This window comes from Panthera tigris (genome assembly GCF_018350195.1).
Source record: "Panthera tigris isolate Pti1 chromosome D3 unlocalized genomic scaffold, P.tigris_Pti1_mat1.1 chrD3_random_Un_scaffold_51, whole genome shotgun sequence".
Classification (NCBI taxonomy): domain Eukaryota; kingdom Metazoa; phylum Chordata; class Mammalia; order Carnivora; family Felidae; genus Panthera; species Panthera tigris.
The window spans coordinates 300850-320897 of record NW_024962167.1 but is presented as its reverse complement, the minus strand read 5'-3'; the positions used below and the strand labels follow the sequence as shown (position 1 = coordinate 320897).

The window sequence follows — 20048 nt, the reverse complement described above, 5'->3', positions numbered from 1 at the left end:
CCTGGGTGGCTCAGTTGGTTCAGCGTCCAAGTCTGGATCTGAGCTCAGGTCATGACCTCACAGTTCATGGGATCAAGTCCTGCATCAGGCTCTTTGCTGACAGCACAGGATTCTTTCTCCTCTCTCCCTCTGCCCCTTTGCTGCTCACACGCATGCATGCTCTCTCACTCAAAACTAAACAAAGGAACTGAGAAAAAGATACTACTCAAAATGGACCACTGTCATGCAAGATGTTGACAACAGGGGAGGCTAGGCGTGTACGGGAGCATGGTATGGCATATGGAGACTCTCTGTACTTTCTATTATATTTTGCTGTGAACTTAAAACTGCTGTAACAATAAGGCTCATTAAATGTAAACAACAACAACAACAACAACAACAACAACAACAACAAAACACGGTATCCATTGAAGCTACTCTTACCATATATTAACGCATGATACAGTCACCTTGAAAATTAAGATAGATATGAAAGTAACACAGTAGGGGTGCTGTCTCCCATATGGAATTATATGAAAATACATAAGGCAACATACAAAAATACAAAAGTTATTTGTATACTTAGGAAAGAAAACAATTGGTGAATAGGATCAAATATCTTATAACTATACACAGGAATTCAGTACTATATGAATCAAACCTGGGTTTTGCATATAATTAAGAGATTTTATTCTAATTTTAAATAAAAAATCATTATGTTGATCGTATCTAAGAATCATAAGGAAAGCTTAATCCCATCAAAAAAGATTATAATGACCTAATATGGCCCTAGTCTTTTTTGTACAAATACCTACTTCATATGGATGATAAAACTGAAACCAGTACCATGGTAACCATCATATTACTTGCTAGTAAAATAAAATTTTAAGACACCACCAAATATTAAGTCAGGGCTATAATTCCTATGCAGAACAGGTTTCATCCAGCAGGCCAAAGATGGATACCCTCAGAACATCCTACTTGAATGACTGGCCCTTGGTTGTTCCCTGGGATCTTGGACTTAAGGAGGGTTCCCACCATTTCCTAGCTGGTCAAGAGTGGCTCACTGTGCCTAAGTGCTGGTACAATCAATGTGCTTAAGGCCGTACACTTGATTTCCTTCTGGAAACCTGGAATTTTGGCACATGCTAAGGAGAAGATGCCTATGTGATTAGCGTTTGATGAAAACCTTGGGCACTGAGTATCCGTAAGCCTCGTACTGGCAGACAACATTTCACTTGTGCTGTCCTAATTTCATGCTGGAGGAGTTAAGCACATCCTGCTAACTCCATAGAGAAAGGATTCCTGGAAGCCTGCGCTTGGTCTCCTCTGGACTTCACCCCATGCACCTTTTCTCTGTGCTGATTGGCCTTTCTAGCCTGTCCCCATACCAAACCACAGGCATGAGTACAACTATATGCTGAGTCCTGTGAGCTCTTCTAGTGAATAATCAAATCTGGGTGTCGTTGGGGTGCCTCTAACACAACTGTGTTATATGACATTTTTATTATTTGGGTTGATGTCTTACACGTGGTTACAGTCAGAAGGTTATGTCACAGAATACCTGTCCTGGAATCTCTTTTTCTTGGTATTTGCCTAGAAAATTCCTACATTCCTATATATCCATTTGAAGAAAGGTTTCAAAGGAATAGGTGAAATCATGATGTCAGAAAGTGTGAAACAAGCAACAATCCTATTTTACTCAGAAAAACAAAAGAGAGAGAATCCTGGTGGTTGCCACTATGTTCTACCATATACAAGTTCCTCTCAAATATGAAAAATCTGTTCATTTTCTCCAACTCACTAGGACTTAGTTCATTTTTCTGGCAGATAGGAATCAAAGAAGTAACAGGGATCGTTCTAGAAAAAACAGAACTATCAGACCCAGTATAAAAACATACTACCGATTATATTTTTTTTGTTTCTTTTCCTTAATGTCTTAGAAAATTAAAAATATAGTTCACCTATTAAAGGCAGTTATTGCCAAAATAATCAAAAAGTCATAATTACTGTGTCCAAATTGTCAGGGGAATTATCCACTCCACCCTGAAAACAGCAGATTTGAGAATTAAAGATCAATAGGACCCTTTTGGGGGAAGGCAAAGTGAGTTATCTTATATATAATTGGTTCAAAACTTGGTATTCCAATTGGGCATGTATTCTTGTTAAGTCACAGCTTACCAATTTCTGAAAAAAATATTAAAGCAGTTCACTTTAAAACTGTACCCTACAAAAATTTCTACCTGACGATCCAGAAAATGCTTTCACTCCTGACAGAACATCATCACTGACACTATCACTATCACTGTGTGTACAGGTAGAAAGTCGTTTTGCCTAAGAAACTCATAAAGATGACACAACCTTGAGATTAGGTAGACCAATGCCTTAGAAGGAAACATACATATACGTTCAACATGCATATGGTGGAAATGTATTCTAATAGTAGTAGATTCCAAGACAATTTTCCTTAGAGCTTTCTTTAGGGATGAGATTCAGAAAGGCAGACTAAAAGGAGAGATATCAGAAGAAGGCCAATCAAAAGAAAATAAAGAGAGACAGCACTAACAAAATACAGTCAGGTATTCCAACATAACAAAAAAGACACAAGCAAAAATAATCCCGTATTGACTTTTTTACTGACATCACTAGAATTCCCAAACTACTGAGAACTAGTAGGTTCAGCGCATCACCTGACATTTTCTCCTTGTTATGACATTAGTTTTCTGCAATAACATATTGACACGAGGTCAGTTTCTCCAATCTGCTGCTCTGGAAACTATTTCTGATCAAAACTTCAAACTATTAAAAATACAGCTGTCTCGGGATTCCATTCCAGAGACAGGGCCTGACAGTGGCTTCCAGCTGTTGCTGCCAGATTTTTGTCTCAGTATTCATCCAGAAGAGTCATTCAAAGACTTGAGGAAAACCTCAAGTACTCCCACAAGAAGCATGTAAGAACGACAACACTTTTCCTCACACTTGACTCCTAGGTTTTGACGATTATGGAAAAACGCTGGGCAAGTATACTCACCAGGCTAGACCATTTTCCCTTGACCCTACCTGGGTAGGTGTTGCATTTACAAAAAGTTAGATAGGACCTTGGTGGATATGTTATTTTTCCACATTTGGACACCGAAAGCACCAACCACGTAAATAAAAGGCCTTACAACTCACAAATTGTTCTTTTGAAAAGGTTACCACCAGAGAACTTTTAAAAGTTAAATCCAACTTTCTTGGTAGTAATTTGATGAAATACTCCTGCTTGAAATTTTTAAAAATTTTCTCAACATCACTTCCTCTAATTCCTCGCCTACTTTTTCCCTAGCACTCCTCAGTCTTCTTTACTAACTGCCATTCTTCCATCCATTCTCTCTAAATTGGTATTCCCAGGGTTTGTTCACTGGCCTTCGCATTCTCCATGTTCTCCATCATGGACAAGCTCAATCTTTATCCAAGCTATGACTCTGCCTAATAATTCTCAGCAGATTATTTCAAATCTGCACCTCCAATCTTGAAGGTCTATCTCCAGCTGGAAACTCCTATTATTCAATTATCCAATGACTGAGAATATCCTACATGGATATTCCATCAAAGTCAACATATACAGAAAACTACTGGTCTTCCTCATTCCTGCTGCTCTCCTCTGTTCATCTGATAAAGTCCTACTCATTCTTCATGTCCAATTTAAATGCTGGCGCACAACCTGGAAACCTCTGAATCTTCTGAGAGTTCTCTCTCACCCCCTAACTTTTTATATTCAGGAATCACAAACTCATATTAACTGTACTGTTTCTGTCTCTGCTTTATGTTTCCCCTGCTACTGCCCTAGTCAAACATGAGTTCTTAACTGATGATTTTCACAGGGAAAAAAAAGCCACCAAATATTATTGTTATTTCTTAAACGAATAAAAAATTTTCAGCAAAACAAATGAGAAAGACACAAGGCCCAGAAAAAAAAAATTAATGGAATAAACTGAACCCCCTGACGTTTTCAATCTACACAGCTGAAAGTTTCACAATGGACTAATACCAGGCTAAGAAAACAAGAGCTTCCTTTGCCTCCCAGTCTCTTTATGTGGTTTCCTATAACCTATCCTCCATATGAGGGTTCAGCAAACTGCAGCCACAGGCCAAATCCAACCTGCCATCTGGTTCTGTAAATGATGTTTTATTGGGGCCTAGTCCCATGTCTTCACTTACATATTGCTACGGCTGCTTTCACACTACAAGGGCAGAGCTGAGAGACCACATCACCTAAAATATTCACTGGCTCTTTAGGAAAAAGGCTTGGTGATCTGTATTTTATGCCATAACCAGAGTGTCCTAACTCAAATCTAATCTTCTTAGTCTTCTGCTTCAAATTCTCCAAAATCCCTGCATCAAATACTGCTGCCTCCCTCCCTAAGAGCCATTCCATATTCTTCATTCTTGCTAGAGAATCACAACTTTATTTGGACATTACTGTCTCCATACACAAAGAAGGTGGCCTCACCCTGGCTTCAAAAAGAGAAAGGATTATTCTAAGCTAATCACAGTACCTGATTTCCCAGGGACCAGTTTAGGAGTGAGTGTGTGATGTAACCTAGTCTTTAAAATGCTAGAGGAAGTCTACTGCAAGACTCTTCCTAGTGAAAAGAAACACCTAAAGAAAAGCAGTCCTTCCCACCCACTGGATGTTGCCATGTGAGAATATGATACCTGGAGCAGTTGCTAATTAGCCACCCCGGAAAGGAGAAATAAAAACACCACCAACTCCAAAACTGAACAAGAGACGACGGGGATCCTGATGACATCACCGAACCATCAAAACATTTCTGGTTCCTACTGTTTTCGTCACTGTTAGAAGTCACCTATTATTTGCCGCTAAAAGCATTCTACCGAAGAAACTTCCCAAGGCCCATCGGGTAAGATCTACTCCTTTCTATAGCACTAACAAACTTCCATAAGCTTGTCTTACCTAGGTATTCACCTCATTCCCAACCATTCCCATAGCACACGTTTTCTACCAGCAAAACCCAACTGCTCATAAATCCTGCTAAGTTCACTCGTACACCTTCGCCTCTGCACTGCTGTGTACTCCGCCAAACACGTAATCGTGACACTTTACAAACATTGTCAAACATACAAATGTTGGTCCTGCCAAACATTGTCATTCTGCCTCTCTACCTGGCAAACTGAACTACTCACCCTGCATGCTTACCGTAGATTCTACCCAGTCTTTGAAAACTCTGATTCCTCACCATGAACTTACGGTAACTGGAACAAATGCCAATACAAAGTAACAATGGTAATTATAAGCTCCACGAGACTCTGGCACCTAGTAAGCACTAAAGAGAGTAAATAATACAAATGACAGGGATAACAACAAACTCCTCGGGTGCAGAGACTGGTTTTTGAATGTTTGTATTCCACAACGGGATAACACTTAGTAGCTAAAAGGCACTTAAGAGTGACTTGTGAAGTTAACAAATGGACGTGAATAAAAATGATTCCTTTGAAAATTATTTTTAAAAACCACAGAAACTTTTCTGTTTCAAAAACCGCAGGGACAGCTCTATTCTGTTATGAGCACCTTCGTGGTCCAAACGCTGTCTGCTCGATCTTTGCCTTTCCTGTAACTTCCAAAACTGACTTACAGAAGGTCTTTGGTAACAGTCTACCAAGTTAAAGCTTTCTTCCTACTTTTCAGATTGTACAGTGCACTAGGTGCCACAACTAGGGAGCAACAGTAGCATTTGTGTGTGTGTGTGTGTGTGTGTGTGTGTGTGTGTGTGTGTTTGATTGTGAAACATCTTTGTGCTTTTATTATAATTCCTGGAGCCCAAGTTGCCCTACTTGAATACTTATGAAGATAAAATTTTGACTAATGGCAACGGAGTATCTGATTCTAACAAAATTACAGTGTCATGACAATTCTCCAAGAAACAGAAGAAAACATTGTTCTAATGAAGTCAACATATCTCATTCTGGATTTGTTGTTGTTGTTGTTTTTAAATGTTTATTTATTTTGAGAGAGACAGAGCATGCATGTACAGGGGAGGGGCAGAGAGAGAAGGAAAAGGGAAAATGCCACACAGGCTCTGAGCTGTCAGCAAAGAGCCCGACAGAGAAGTCTGACACAGGACTCCAACTCACCAACTGTGAGATGATGATGACCTGAGCTGAAATCAAGAGTTGGACACCTAACCGGCGCAGCCACCCAAGCACCCCTCTCTTTCTGTTTTGATTTATGAGGAGTGAAGTTGATAATGGTGAGACCTTGTTGATACAGTATGTGAAATAACCTATGCCTCTCCACAGGGCATTGCTTTTCTTCGGCACTACTGGCAGCTATCTGTAAAAAACAATCTCGTTGGCATTGCTGCACACTAGCTAAGTTTTGCAGTTCTTATGATTTGCCATGTGTTTATGGTACCAGGAAAGTACTGTAGAATTCCCAGTTTTAGGGCTGGTTCATTTTTTAATGAGACAAATCACTAGGTAACAATATTTACTAAATATAATCCATTTGTAAACATTTTATAAAAGATCCATTTTTATAGCAAGTGCAATTTGTTATAATATGTTTATGGAGGAAACATAAAACATACTAACTTAAAAATCTTTTTTCCTCTGGGCACCTGGATGGCTCAGTTGGTGAAGCATCTGACCTTGGCTCAGGTCGTGATCTCGCAGCTCACGAGTTCGAGCCGCACATTGGTCTCTCTGCTGTCAGTGGTGGAGCCTGCTTTGGATCCTCTGTCTACCTCCCTCTGCCCCACTCCTGCTCTCTCTCTGTCTCTCTCTGTCTCTCTCTCTCTCTCTCTCTCTCTCTCTCAAAATTAAATACACAGTTAACAAAGCATTTTCGTATTTATTACACAAAGATGTCACATGGTATTTTAGGGGTCATGACTAAAATAATGAATTTCTTCTCAGATAATACTGCCTCATATTTTCAATTACCTACAGTTAACTTCTTAAATCATTCTGAACATTAGACTCTAAAGAAAGAAATTAAGAAAGAAAATAAATACACATGCAATTTACACATTGGTGTTCTTTTCTTCATTGTTCTTTCATTATCAAAACACCCTTACTCTGACTTTACCTATGTTAGGACCACCAAGAGCAATTCACTATGTAAAGTCTTACCTGGGTTGCTATTTTGCAAAGAATTTTTAAGCATGATTTCTTCTTTATGGTGGCAAATTATTTCGTAACTGCTATGTATAAAAAAGGGTGATAAATAATATTACTATTTTAATGCTGACATGAAAAACATTTACCAAATACATCAAATTCTTAGAGTATTTCAAATAATATCAGAGCAAATACCAAAACTTGAATTACCCCATATACTTCAAATTTGTACATTCTAGAAGCTTTTCATTAAGTCTGTACTTAAAGAAGAAAAAAACAGGAAGATGAGCCAGTCATGAATTGAGGGCATTCTAGCTTAGTAAATTAGAACTAGCTTGCCCGGGGCACCTGGGTAGGTAAGCGCCCAACTTTAGCTCAGGTCACGATCTCACGGTTTATGCCTTTGAGCCCCACGTCGGGCTCTGTGCTGATAGCGCAGAGCCTGGAGCCAGCTTTGGATTCTGTGTCTCCCTCTCTCTCTGCAACCACCCCCCACCCCAGCTCGTACTCCATCTCCCTCTATCAAAAGTAAATACACATCAAATAGTAATGAGAATAATTAGAATTCGCTTGCCAGAATGGAAAGTGTTTGGAACTCAGAAGTCCTAGCTCTATAACCTATAGCTATTTGTTCTTAGAGAAGCCACTTCTCTTTGGCTCAAAATCTCCCTCTATAAAACAAGGGAAATTACTGCCTTAGTTTACAAGGTTGATAAGAAGGTTTAATGAGATATTATACCCAAAACATGGCCTGTCAGGCCATGGCCTCTTAGGTGATGCTCTTTACTCTGGGAAGGGAAAGATGAGACCTTCCATGACCTCAGAAAAGATGCTCCACAGGATTTAAAGCGGTGGTCCAGGGGGACCCCGGTGGCTCAGTCCGTTGGGCATCCAACTCTTGATCTCAGCTTGGGTCTTGATCTCAGGCTCGTGAGTTCGAGCCCCATGGTGGACTCCACGCTGGGCATGGAGCCTACTTAAAAAAAAAAGGCAGGTGTACAGATCTACTAACAAAGGAGAAAGGGAAGTCCGATCTCTTCCTGCAGCATCATTTGAACCTCTCTGACAGCTTAGAATGTTCCCAACATCTTCTGGACAAAAAAAGACAAACAAGATCCTCAAAGGGTAACTCATAAGGAAAGTCTAGGCTAAGGTATGGGTTCCACATAAGGTCTTTGAGCGTGGAGGGACAGGGGTGTATGGCAAAAGCCAGGAGGCCCAGCTGCCCCAACAGGGTGCTGGTGCTTTGGGATAGCTGCTGAGCATATGTGCATGTGCAGTGAACAAAAGAAACTTTGTAACTTTGAAATCTAAGTGTGGATCACCATGAAGACTGAAAAATCTGGATCAGCCAGGGAATCCTGGGAGCAAAGGTCAATCACGACCAGACTGCAGCACCAGTTTCAACAGCAATGCCGCAGAAACAGAATCAAACAAAACTGTAGAATGATCAGATGCCCTTTTGTCCCCTCCAAATGACTTGTGAAAGAGGACTGTCTCTTTGGTCTTAGGGTGCTCCTTAGGTTCTTGGAAAATTCAAGGGACAGAGTACAGGAGATAGCCCTCAAAGGAAAGTATAGGGTCTTCTACAAAACTGAACATTTCAAGACCCAGGTTACTAGTTAGAAAACACAGAGATGTAACATTATTTGTGCCCCATGCAGAGGGGTTATACTTGAAATGAAATGCATAATCCTGGAGGCTAAAGGTCTCAAAAGTCCTGAGATAAAGAATCCTGCACACATTCCTACTTCCAACTAGTCTAGTGCTTTGCTTGATTTCTGGCTCATGTTGTGGACTAGCCGACTGCCATTCCAAAACTGCCTGACCAAACTACGAAATCCCATCTGTTACATACGAAGATAACAGTTAAATTATTTTAAACCTCAGTTTAGTAATAACTAGCATTTTAATACAAACACTTACAGATTAAAACCCTTAACATAAGCATATTCATCTGCAGCCCATCCATATACATCCTGAGGAAAAGGGTCAATACCTTGCTGAAGAAGAAGCCTGACTACATTTGTTGAGTCATAATTTACAGCAAGCATGAAGGCTGTTCTAAAATAACAGAGATAACTCCACTCTTAGGAATCTAGAGTTGTTTAAACAGCTAATTTGATACACTTTATCAGGTTAATATCTTGCCTCTCTGTTCAGAATCGACCACTTACATGTTTCAGTGTTCATCTTTGTAAATGATCTCCAAGGCTAAAATGAAGGGACAAAAAGGAAGCTTCTTGTCCCACTTGGGTGATGTATTATAGAGCTGCTAATTTAAAGTCCTTTGATAAACAAGAAACTATGCTGAGGTCACTTATCCGAACAGGTAAAGATTTTAAAAACGAATTCCCCATGTCTTCCTTAATCTGATACAGTGCACTTCAAAGCCATCTAGAGGTCACGTAAGTATAGAAACTATCTGCAGGCTTAAAATGATAATATTTTAATGCGAATGCTAACAAAATAGGCATAATTATAGTTAACAATGCTGATAAGCGTATGGTAGGCACTAAGTTAAATGCTATGTATATAAAATGTTATTTACGCACAACCACCCTTGAAGGATATATTATCATCATCCTTTTCATATCAGGAAACATATCTAGTGATGATACGTAACTCTCCCAAGGTCACAACACCTAGCCAGTAGGAAAGCTATGAATCAACCTAGTCTTGTGTGAATCTAAAGCACATCTCTTCCTTCTTTATCACCCACCTATAACTTATCCTCATTAAAGGAAAAGTCTATTCAGTTAAAGTTATCTTTCATCTTTCTACTCCTACCAATTAAAAATAAAATCAAAAATACATATACTGGACATGAAAAAGGGTAAAACCTGATGAGACCTGGTAATAGCAATTAATCATCACTTAGAGATCACCTAACGACATCAGTATTCCTCAAAAAAGAAAAAAAAAGCAATTTAAAGAAAAGCGTCATCCAAAAGACAAAACAACTCCTATTTATATTTAATACGCATCTTTTTTCAAACATTTATTTGCTTTTGAGAGACAGAGCTCAAGCAAGGGAGAGGGAGAGAGAGAGAGGGATACACAGAATCCAAAGCAGCTCCAGGCTCCGAGCCGTCAGCTCAGAGCCCGACGTGGGGCTCGAACCCACGAACCATGACACCATGACCACAGCCAAAGTCATAGACTTAACCAACTGAGCCACCCAGGCACCCCAATATACATCTTTGAAGGAAAAATCTATATGAAGTAGAAGTTCTTTTTGTTTTAAGTTTATTTACGCTTTATTTTGAGAAAGAGAGAGAGTGCACGCGAGAATGTGGGCAAGGGGCAGAGACAGAGAGAGAGATAGAGAGACAGAGAGACAGAGAGAGAGATTGAGAATCTGAAGCAGGCTCTGCACTGTCAGCACAGAGCCTGATGTGGGGTTCAACCCACGAACCATGAGATGATCACCTGAGCCAAAGTTGGATGTTTACCTAACTGAGCCACCCAGGTGCCTCTATGAAGTAGAAGTTTAAAACAATACCATAAAAGGGTTAAGAAGGCCAATATTGTGTCATAAAGTAAGTTAAGAGCTGAGAGTCCACCCTTTATAAAACTAATATGAAATCCCTTTAGTTAACACAAAATCATGTGGCAGAAAAAACAAACACACAAACAGAAAAACCCACTGCAGGAGCAACTGGGGGACTCAGTTGGTTGAGCATCAGACTCCTGACCTCAGCTCGGGTCTTGATCTCAGAGTCATGAGTTCAGGCCCAGCGTTGGACTCCAGGCCGAGCATGGAACCTGCTTAAAAATAAACACTGCAAATGACACGAGTCAACATCATCAAGGAATATGAATTCTGCTATACCCTGTTCTTCATGTGGCCCAGTCAGAATAATTGCTTTCTGTCTAACTGGTGATGTGTTGACAGTTTTCACTATATAATTATAAATTAATCTTCTTCTTCTGAAGTTAATCTTCCTGACTTGAGTAATTATTACCACTCTAGAACCATCCTAAGGTTTAAAAGAAAACTACTGCACCTTTTTGATTTATCCTCTGCATGTATATTTGCTGCCTTTTCTACTAAAACTTCCACTATTTGCTGTTTGTTTTCATTTACAGCAACTAGAAGTGGTGTGAAGTTATCCTGTAAAAGAGCAAAAACAATTTAGAATTTACAAAATTACACCTTTCCATACGGAATTTTAAAACATACAAAAGATCCTCTAAACTTAAACATATAATACAAAAAGTAAATAAAAAATGGCCTCTTCCTTCCCACCCCTGTGCTTTCACCTGCTGCTGCTCCTCTTTAAAATAGCCCTCCTCCACTGGGGCACCTGGGTGGCTCAGTTGGTTAGGTGACCAACTGCAGCTCAGGTCATGATCTCAGGGTTTGTGAGTTTGATCCCTGCATTGTGCTCTATGCTGACCACGCACAGCCTGTAGCATGTTCCAGATTCTGTGTCTCCCCCCCCCCGCCCTCTCTCTCTCTCTCTCTCTCTCTCTCTCTCTCTCAAAAAGAAATACACATTAAAAATTGTTTTTAATAAAATAGCCCTCCTCCACCTTCTTCAACAGATTATATGCAGTCATTCTCCCAAACTCACTTCAAACACTGACTGGTTCCAAGATCGTTGCTTCTATCACAGTACTTATGATGGTATACTGTAGTTATTGTTCCCTGTCTAAACCAAGAGCTTCTTGAGAGCAGGGGCTATTTCTTATCTCTATATCTCCAAACTCCAAAACACAGCGGTAAATGCTTTAAGTACTTGTACTGAACTAATAACCTAAATGATGATCTTTGGAGTTGTGTTTCTTAAATTATCTTCCAAAGAATACATACTTTGCCAGAAGGTAAGTACTATGTCCCAATGGAAAGATTTCATGATCACCTATGTTTGAGAAATATTATAAAACTGCATTATATGTCTGGCATTACAGAAATCCATTTAAATCTGCCCAATCCCCATTTGACAATCCTTTTTGTGGCAAACATTCACATTTGAGGAATCAGAGTTTCAGGGATATAGTTTGGAGAGCTTTCCGATAAAGGTGAAGCTTTTCCCCAAGTTATACAAACTTGCTTGTCTTCTGTCAGCGGTATCAGGATCCACTGACATCCGAGATGTCAACGTAAGGCATTCCTGCTCCAAATGGGTCACTAAGGAGATGGGCTCAGAACTCCAAGAGATAAGCTTCAAATGAACTTTGATTCCTTAACATTAAATAGCCCCTGGGCTTTCTCCTATTATAAAATGCTAAAGTTTTATCTTAACTGTTAGGAAGCTCAATATGAAATTTTATTCTCAATTATAATAATCCTGGGACCCTAACGCATATCTACTTCTAAAAAAAAACTGTTTGTATCCTAGCGGTATTCCAGTTTCCACTGGAATAGCTACTTACTTTATATTTTAGGCAACATATAAATCGGAAATAAAAATATAATGGCTTATCAATAAAAATTCAAACACTGGTTTCTACAGATCATTTTTAGCATAATGAAAGTGACTACATTATTTGCATTTTTAGGGAACAATGATGAGGAGAAAGAGAATATTGCCTGCAATAGGCATAACCTATTCAACTGTAACCATGATTAATGTAATACGGTTTGAAAATATTCCAATAGGAATACGATTATTCAAATTTTGTTTCTGTTAATGTTTATTTATTTTTGACAGAGAGAGAGAGAGACAGAGCATGAGCGGGCAAGGGGCAGAGAGAGAGGGAGACACAGAATCCAAAGCAGGCTACAGGCTCTGAGCTGTCAGCACAGAGCCCCACACGGGGCTCGAACTCACAGACCACGAGATCATGACCTGAGCCGAAGTCGGACGCTCAACCGACTGAGCCACCCAGGCGCCCCAGGAATACGATGATTTACAGTACACAGAAGGAAAAAGTGTCTTGTTTTCAAACTGACTTATGGGGCACCTGGGTGGCTCAGTCAGTTAAAAGGCCGACTTTGGCTCAGGTCATGATGTCATGGTTTGTGAGTTCAAGACCTGCATTGGGCTCTATGCTGACAGCTCAGCCTGGAGCCTGCTTGGGATTCTGTGTCTCCCTTTCTCTCTGCCCCTCCCCCACTCATGCACGTGCTCTCTCTCCTTCAAAAATCAATAAACATTAAAAAAATAAATACAATACAAAAACAACTTAGAAAGTCTAACTTGGAAAATTCAATCCTATTCCGAAGACATTAACATAAAATACAAAATATATATTAGAAATCAAAATGGATTGCCTTGAAAACCTTGAAATCTTTATCAAAATAGACCATAAAACAGAGGCGCCTGGGTAGCTCAGGCGCCTGGTAGCTTAGATATATACATATATATGTGTACATATATATGTATATGTATGTATATACGTATATATATGTATATGTGTGTGTATATGTATATGTATATAGATAGATAGATCATAAAACAGTAATTGCAAACGCAATGCTTATGGAGGCAAAGTAGGTGACTCGAGTAAGTGAAGAACCTAAGTGGGGACAGTAGCAAACTGGAGACACACACGCCTCATATAAAAAGGCAGCCACTGGAATGCATACCAAACAGTAGTATGGGCTCAAAGTACCAGGTATAATTCTATAAGAAAAGTCTGAAATCCAGATTTCTGCATGAGTGCCATAATTTGTAACGTTGACTCAATTTATGGAGGAAACTAAACACATCCAGGGGCCAAATTTAGTCAATAGCCCACGGGTATTTTGGTTATGCATAAAGTAAATATTTGTCTGTAAATGTTTCCTGAAGTATCAGTATCACGTTTTACCAAACACTTAGGCCCCAACATGTAATAAAAATTGCTATTCAGACTCATAAGAGGGGAGCCTGGGTGGCTTAGTCAATTGAGCATCTGACGCTTGACTTCAGGTCAGGTCATGATCCCAGGATTGTGGGCCTGAGTCCTGCATCAGGCTTGGCACTGAGCTTGGAGCCTGCTTGAGGTTCTCCCTCTCTCCCTCTGCCCCTCTCCCCCACTCACACTCTCTCTGTCTAAAAGAATCACAACAAAAAGACTCGTAACACCCACTTTAAGATTTTTTCCAACGCTTATTAAAACTGCAATCTATCTGTGTTTAATTCTCCCAGACTGTTAAATAGACAAATTAGTTCACAACTATGCTGAAACTAAATTATTAAAACAATTCCCAACTCTATTGTCACTAACTACATTTCCATGTTTAAAACTACCATTTGGATTATGCCACGGCTATATGAACTTAACAGACATCATAAGACAGTCTGTCACATAACTTCAACTAATAAAAAAGATTCAAGATTTTCTCCTATTGCAGTCATGAAAACACTGCTTGTAATAACCAAATGGCTATGAATATGAGAGAGAGAGAGAGAGAGAGAGAGAGAGAGCAAGTGTGAGTGAGTGGGGGAGGGGCAGGGAGAGAGACTCATGTGTCTCTGCACCATCAGTGCAGAGCCCAATGTGGGGCTCAAACTCACAAACCATGAGATCACAACCTGAGTGGAAGTCGGATGTTTAATCAACCGAACAACCCGGGTACCCCTCCCTTCAGTAGTTAGCTTTTTTTTTTCTTTTTTAAATGTCCACTTATTTGTGAAAGAGAGAGAAAGAGCACGAGCAGGGGAGGGGCAAAAAGAGAGGGAGACTACAGAATATGAAGCAGGTTCCAGGCTCTAAGCTGTCAGCACAGAGCCCAACACGGGGCTAGAACTTGTGAACCGTGAGATGATGACCTGAGCCTGAAGTCAGACGCTTAACCGACTGAGCCACCCACACACTCCAGTAGTTCTTAACCAAGAGTTGTAGCACAGTCTCAAAAAAAAATATTTCTAAATATCCATGTCTATGTATACATGTTACGAGATTTACTCAAACTCTTCAGGGGAGAGTTTAGGCTTGTAAAAAAAAAAATTGCAACTTCCCCAGGGCACTGGGATTCACCACCACGATTCTAGGTGAGAGCTGGTGCAGCAGCCAATCACATCAGTCTCATCTATGTGGCCAACTCCCTCTATCATTTGAAGATTTAGCCAAAAGAATGACTTATCAAAACTGCCTTTAATTTCCCTGAGCAGAGGTAGAACAGGGACTAAATGTAAAGACAAAATGCAACTTGATTTCATTACTTTTAAACTTCTTACTTCCCACCAAGATATTCTAGATTTCAGAACAGAGTTTAGACTCTTATCTAAGTGGCTGTTTCTGCCAGAATAGGATTATATGACAGTTAATTATTTGTTCTTTCCTCTCCTTGCCCACTTCATCAACCACCTGCTCAGTGCCAATCTGATTTCCTCTGAGTCCTCTTACACTTGGTCTCTAGGCAGGTTTACAACTCACTCTTTCCCTAAGTAACAATTATTCCCCTCGAAAATTGAAGACTCCTTGACTAAACATATAAACTGAAGGGAAAAAAAATAATAAAACAAACAGCCTCTTCTTGTTATTTTCTCTCACTTGCCAAATTTCCAAATTGGCCCACTTAGTTCTTACTGCTCCCTCCTTTCCCCTTTTTCCTCTTAAGCCTTGGCCAATAAAAGATAAATCCCATTTTTATAAATCACTTTTTTATCAAATGTGAACTTGTCAACAGCAGCAATATTTTTTATTGTAAAATGCATTTGTTTTCTTTGAGTTTTAAGACAAAGCCTAGGGCAAATTTTGCTTTCCTGTGTTGTTTTTCACTAATAAAAAAAATTGGATGGGAAAAAATATTTGAAAACAAAATAAGTTTTACCTTTAGCAAATATATTGTTTTCATAAATATTTGCCATAAATACATAAAACAAAGCAGTATTCTCTAATGTTTCTTTAGAAGTATCCTTATTTAAAATGAAATCTTAGGGGTGCCTAGGTGGCTCAGTTGGTAGAGCATCCAACTTCGACTCAGGTCTTGATCTCACGGCTCATGAGTTCATGACCTGCATTGGGCTCTGTGCTGACAGCTGGGAGCCTGGAGCCTGCTTCCGATTCTGTGTCTCCCTCTCTCTCTCTGCCCCTCTCCCACTCTTGTTCTGTCTCTGTCTCTCTCTCTCAAAAACAAATAAAAAATAATAAGAAGGAAGAAAGAACGAAACAAAGAACGAAAGAAAGAACGAAAGAACGAAAGAACGAAAGAACGAAAGAAAGAAAGAAAGAAAGAAAGAAGAAATCTTAGATAAATAAGTTGTTTCCAAATAGTTTCATTCAGGGAATACTTGAACTTCCAAATACGTAAAATTGACTCTACCCGTGTCAACCAAGGGTGTTCCTTCAGGGGCTTCAGCAGTGAGAGGTAATGCATGTCAAAGAAAAGGCAGGTGGGCCAGCAAGTATGGCCATCATCTACTCCCCATGTACAGCTACAACCCTGCTGAGGAGCTACACAAGGTTGAGCGGGAGCTACTCTCTGAAGTGGGACACCCCAACATGGTACATGGCTGGCCGAGTGGCTCCCAACACAAGTAGATGCCTTGCTGGATGTCAAGACATGACCTGACCCCAATGCCCTCATCTTCAGAGCACCGGGGCCTGCAGTGCCCAGCACCTACAACCTGTTGCTTTCTCCTCCCGCTTGCACACATCCAAGCTCTCCCTGCTGGGTCTGGGTCTCCATTCCTCCTCCCACCTATCCCCAGCAGCACCCCTTGCCTAAGCCCCTGCATAGCACCCAGCCTCCATCATCACCTCACTCCCCTCACTAGACCTTTAGTCCTTTATGGGCTCTGAGACTACCATCCACTTATAGGCACTAATGGAAACATTTTCTTTCAGGGGTGGAACGGTGGCTGGGAGATACAACTTTGCCCTTTCTGTGGGCACTACCTTTTTCTAGCCCTCCCTGACTTGGCATTGGAGTTATTTCTATGATGACAGGGCCTGATGGATAGAATTCAGTGAGTGAGTGTGTATGTGTGTGTGTGTGTGTGTGTGTGTGTGTGTGTGAAATAAAACATTTTGAGGGTAAAATATTCATGTATATATATATATATATATATATATAAAATTTCAAATAACGTATAAATTAGTTCTTTACCTTATTTCTTGCTTCAGTATTCGCATTGTATAGCAGCAGCGTCTCTATTATGGATATATTATCACCAAAGGCCGCATAGTGGAGAGCAGTGTTGCCACTCACATCCCTAATATTTGGATCGGCACCATTTTCCAATAGTATGTTTACACATTTCTCTTCCTGGCACTGTACGGCCTGTCAGTGATATGCCAAGAAACAGAGAATTTAAAGTAAGCATGCCACAGGTTTCACCGATTCGTTTTGTTTCAAGGCAATAAGTTCATTTCATTCCAAGTAATGACATCAAATCCATCTCAGGCAGACACAGCTGCTACTACACACCTTCATGAGAGCTGTCCTGTTTTCATGATCACAGAGGTTAAGATGGCATTTCCTCTCTACTAGGAGGGTCACCACTTCTGGATGGCCATTGGCACAGGCCAAATGGAGAGCAGTCCTAAAAAAGTGAGAGGACTTTTTAGGAAATGATAGTGCACTCTCTCAAAACATGCAGTTAATTCAGGAAATTGTAAACATTAGGTAGCATGTTATTCCTATGCCTCCAAAACAAAGATTCAGTTTTCCTCTGGAGAAAGTACAATATTTGGTAGTGATGACTCCTCACACTAATAAAAGAGCAGCCTGTTTGAAGAGAAAGAGCATGACCTCGGGATTCAGCTCCACTAGGGTTTCAGTCCTAGTTTAACTCTGCCACTCACTAGTTATTGCTTAGACTTATCCTCAATGGCCTCAACAAAAGGGGATAAAAACAGTCGTTGTCTCGGGTCACCTGGCTAGCTCAGTCTGAAGAGCATGTAACTCTTGATCTCAGGGTCGTGAGTTTGAAGCCCCACGGTAGGTGTAGAGATTACTAAAAAAATAAAAATAAAAAAAAATAACAAAATAAAATAAAATAAAATGAAATGAAATAAAATAAAATAAAATACATAGTAGTTATCTCACAAGACCTCGTTGTGATGCTTAAGTGAGGATCTATGCAAGTATTTAGAACACTTCCTAGCACAAATAACATCTCAATAGTTGTTGGATAATATAATTTTTACCATTACTACTGCTTTACATAGACAACACTTCAATTAGGTACCTTGATACAATTACACCTACTTTGCAGACATGTTTTAAGGATTAGCAAGAATACTGCATTCCAATGATTCTAAGATGCTCATTTTGTCACATTTTAATATCTCTGACATTGGAATGCAATTTATAACTCACAATGTCTTACAACTGTAACTGGCAGGACTTTAAAAAAAATTTATTGGTACATAGAATAGTGGGACACCATAGAATCTTGGTGCCTTCCATTATGTGAAATGATGGTATATACAATAGGTCTATTGCAGTTCTAGTCATATGATTGGCATTTAAATAAATTTTAGTTCTGAAAAGCATTATAGGAAAAGAGGACTAAATTAACAAAAGGAAAACATTTTTAAGGACTTCTTACTTTGCCTCTCAAGAAAGTTTAAGCCAAAGGAAACTCAGGATTCCAATGACCAGGAAGAGCTCATTTTATTAAATATTGAGGTCTACAGATTGTACGAAAATCAAGTATTTCCAATGATCAATATTAGTACTTACTCCTCTCATAAATTTCAAAAGGGCAGGTAAAGGTTATCTTTTACAATTTCCTAGCTTCAGAAACTTTGAAAGGAAGGAGGAAAACTTCCATTGAGATTAAGTCCTAATACTTCAATGTAAAATTTCTCATCTTAGGGGTGCCTTGCCGGTTCAGTCAGTAGAGCATAGGACCTTGATCTCAGGGTTGTAAATTCGCCCCACGATGGGTATAGACATTACTTAAAAATAAAATCTGGTGCAGAGCCTGCTTTCGATGCTCTGTCCCTCCTCTCCCTGTCCCCCTCCCCCTGCTCATGCTTTCACCCTCAACAATAAACAACACTTAAAACATAAAGTAAACAAGATAAAAGCTGGGGCACCTGCTGGGTGGCTCAGTCTGTTAAGCGTGCAGCTCTTGATTTGGGCTCAAGTCACGAGCTCATGTTCACTGGCTCAAGCCCCGTGCTGGGACTCTTTGAAAAGTGTATTGGAAAAGTTCCTGCTTTCAGCACGGGGTCTGCTTGGCATTCTCTCTCTGTCCCTCCATTCCCCCCACCCCCCACCCCCACCCCACCCCTCTCAAAAAATAAATAAATAAATAAACTTACAAAAATAAAATCTTTAGAAAATAAATCAATAAAATTTCTCATCCTGCTCATACTGTGCAAAATGAAGTCTTTGAGAACAAAAGGATCTCGGGTAGAGCATGTCCGCTATATAATATATGTGCAGGTTCTAGTTGATAAATAAATGGATGGAAAGAGTGGATAAATACAGTTGGAGAGTTCAATAGTTTTAAAGAAAAGGTATATAAAGGAAAGCATACTTCTGAAACAGTAAATAATCACTTATATTTGCTAGGGCTTATTTTTTTTCATAAGCACACAACTAATATATTTTATTTTCATGATTAATATAAATCATTTACCTATTACATGTAATAAAGCTACCTATAACAGAAAACATATGTATATGCTTAATATATGCATAATAAAATCTGCAAGTGCAAATAAAAATACTCCCTTTACTTCTGAAGAGGCCAAAAGTTGTCCAGATATGCCAATCCTCAAAAGACATTTTAATTAACTCATTTTTCTTATTTTACATCCAAAAACATTTTGTAACACAAAGTGAGAAATTATTTTTATGTATATAAGATTCATATTCTTGCTCTTCTCCAGGACTACTTCAACGATAATAAACCCTTTCTGTTGATAATAAACTTTTAATAGGACCTTTATACACCTTTTCCTGTAGAAAGCACAGAGTTTCTTTGAAGGAAAAGACAAATGCATGTAAATACAAAGGTTCAGAAATCACAAATGTCATCACATTTTGTGCATTTTTGGGCTTAACATAAAACCATAGTCTGCTTGTGTGTACCTATGATCACACTGAT

General features: G+C 39.5%; 1 protein-coding gene across 1 annotated transcript in view; it reads right to left on the bottom strand.

The window, feature by feature from the left end:
• LOC122236225 (ankyrin repeat domain-containing protein 26-like) overlaps nt 1-20048 on the bottom strand; it is a gene marked incomplete at its 3' end in the record, with an annotated part of 86158 nt that overhangs the window by 63421 nt on the left and 2689 nt on the right. The window contains exons 2-5 of the mRNA XM_042977115.1: nt 17411-17525; nt 17090-17263; nt 11112-11218; nt 7114-7184 (exon numbers count right to left, since the gene is read on the bottom strand). Coding sequence (XP_042833049.1) covers nt 7114-7184; nt 11112-11218; nt 17090-17263; nt 17411-17525 — 467 coding nt within the window. The remainder of the gene's footprint in view (nt 1-7113; nt 7185-11111; nt 11219-17089; nt 17264-17410; nt 17526-20048) is intronic.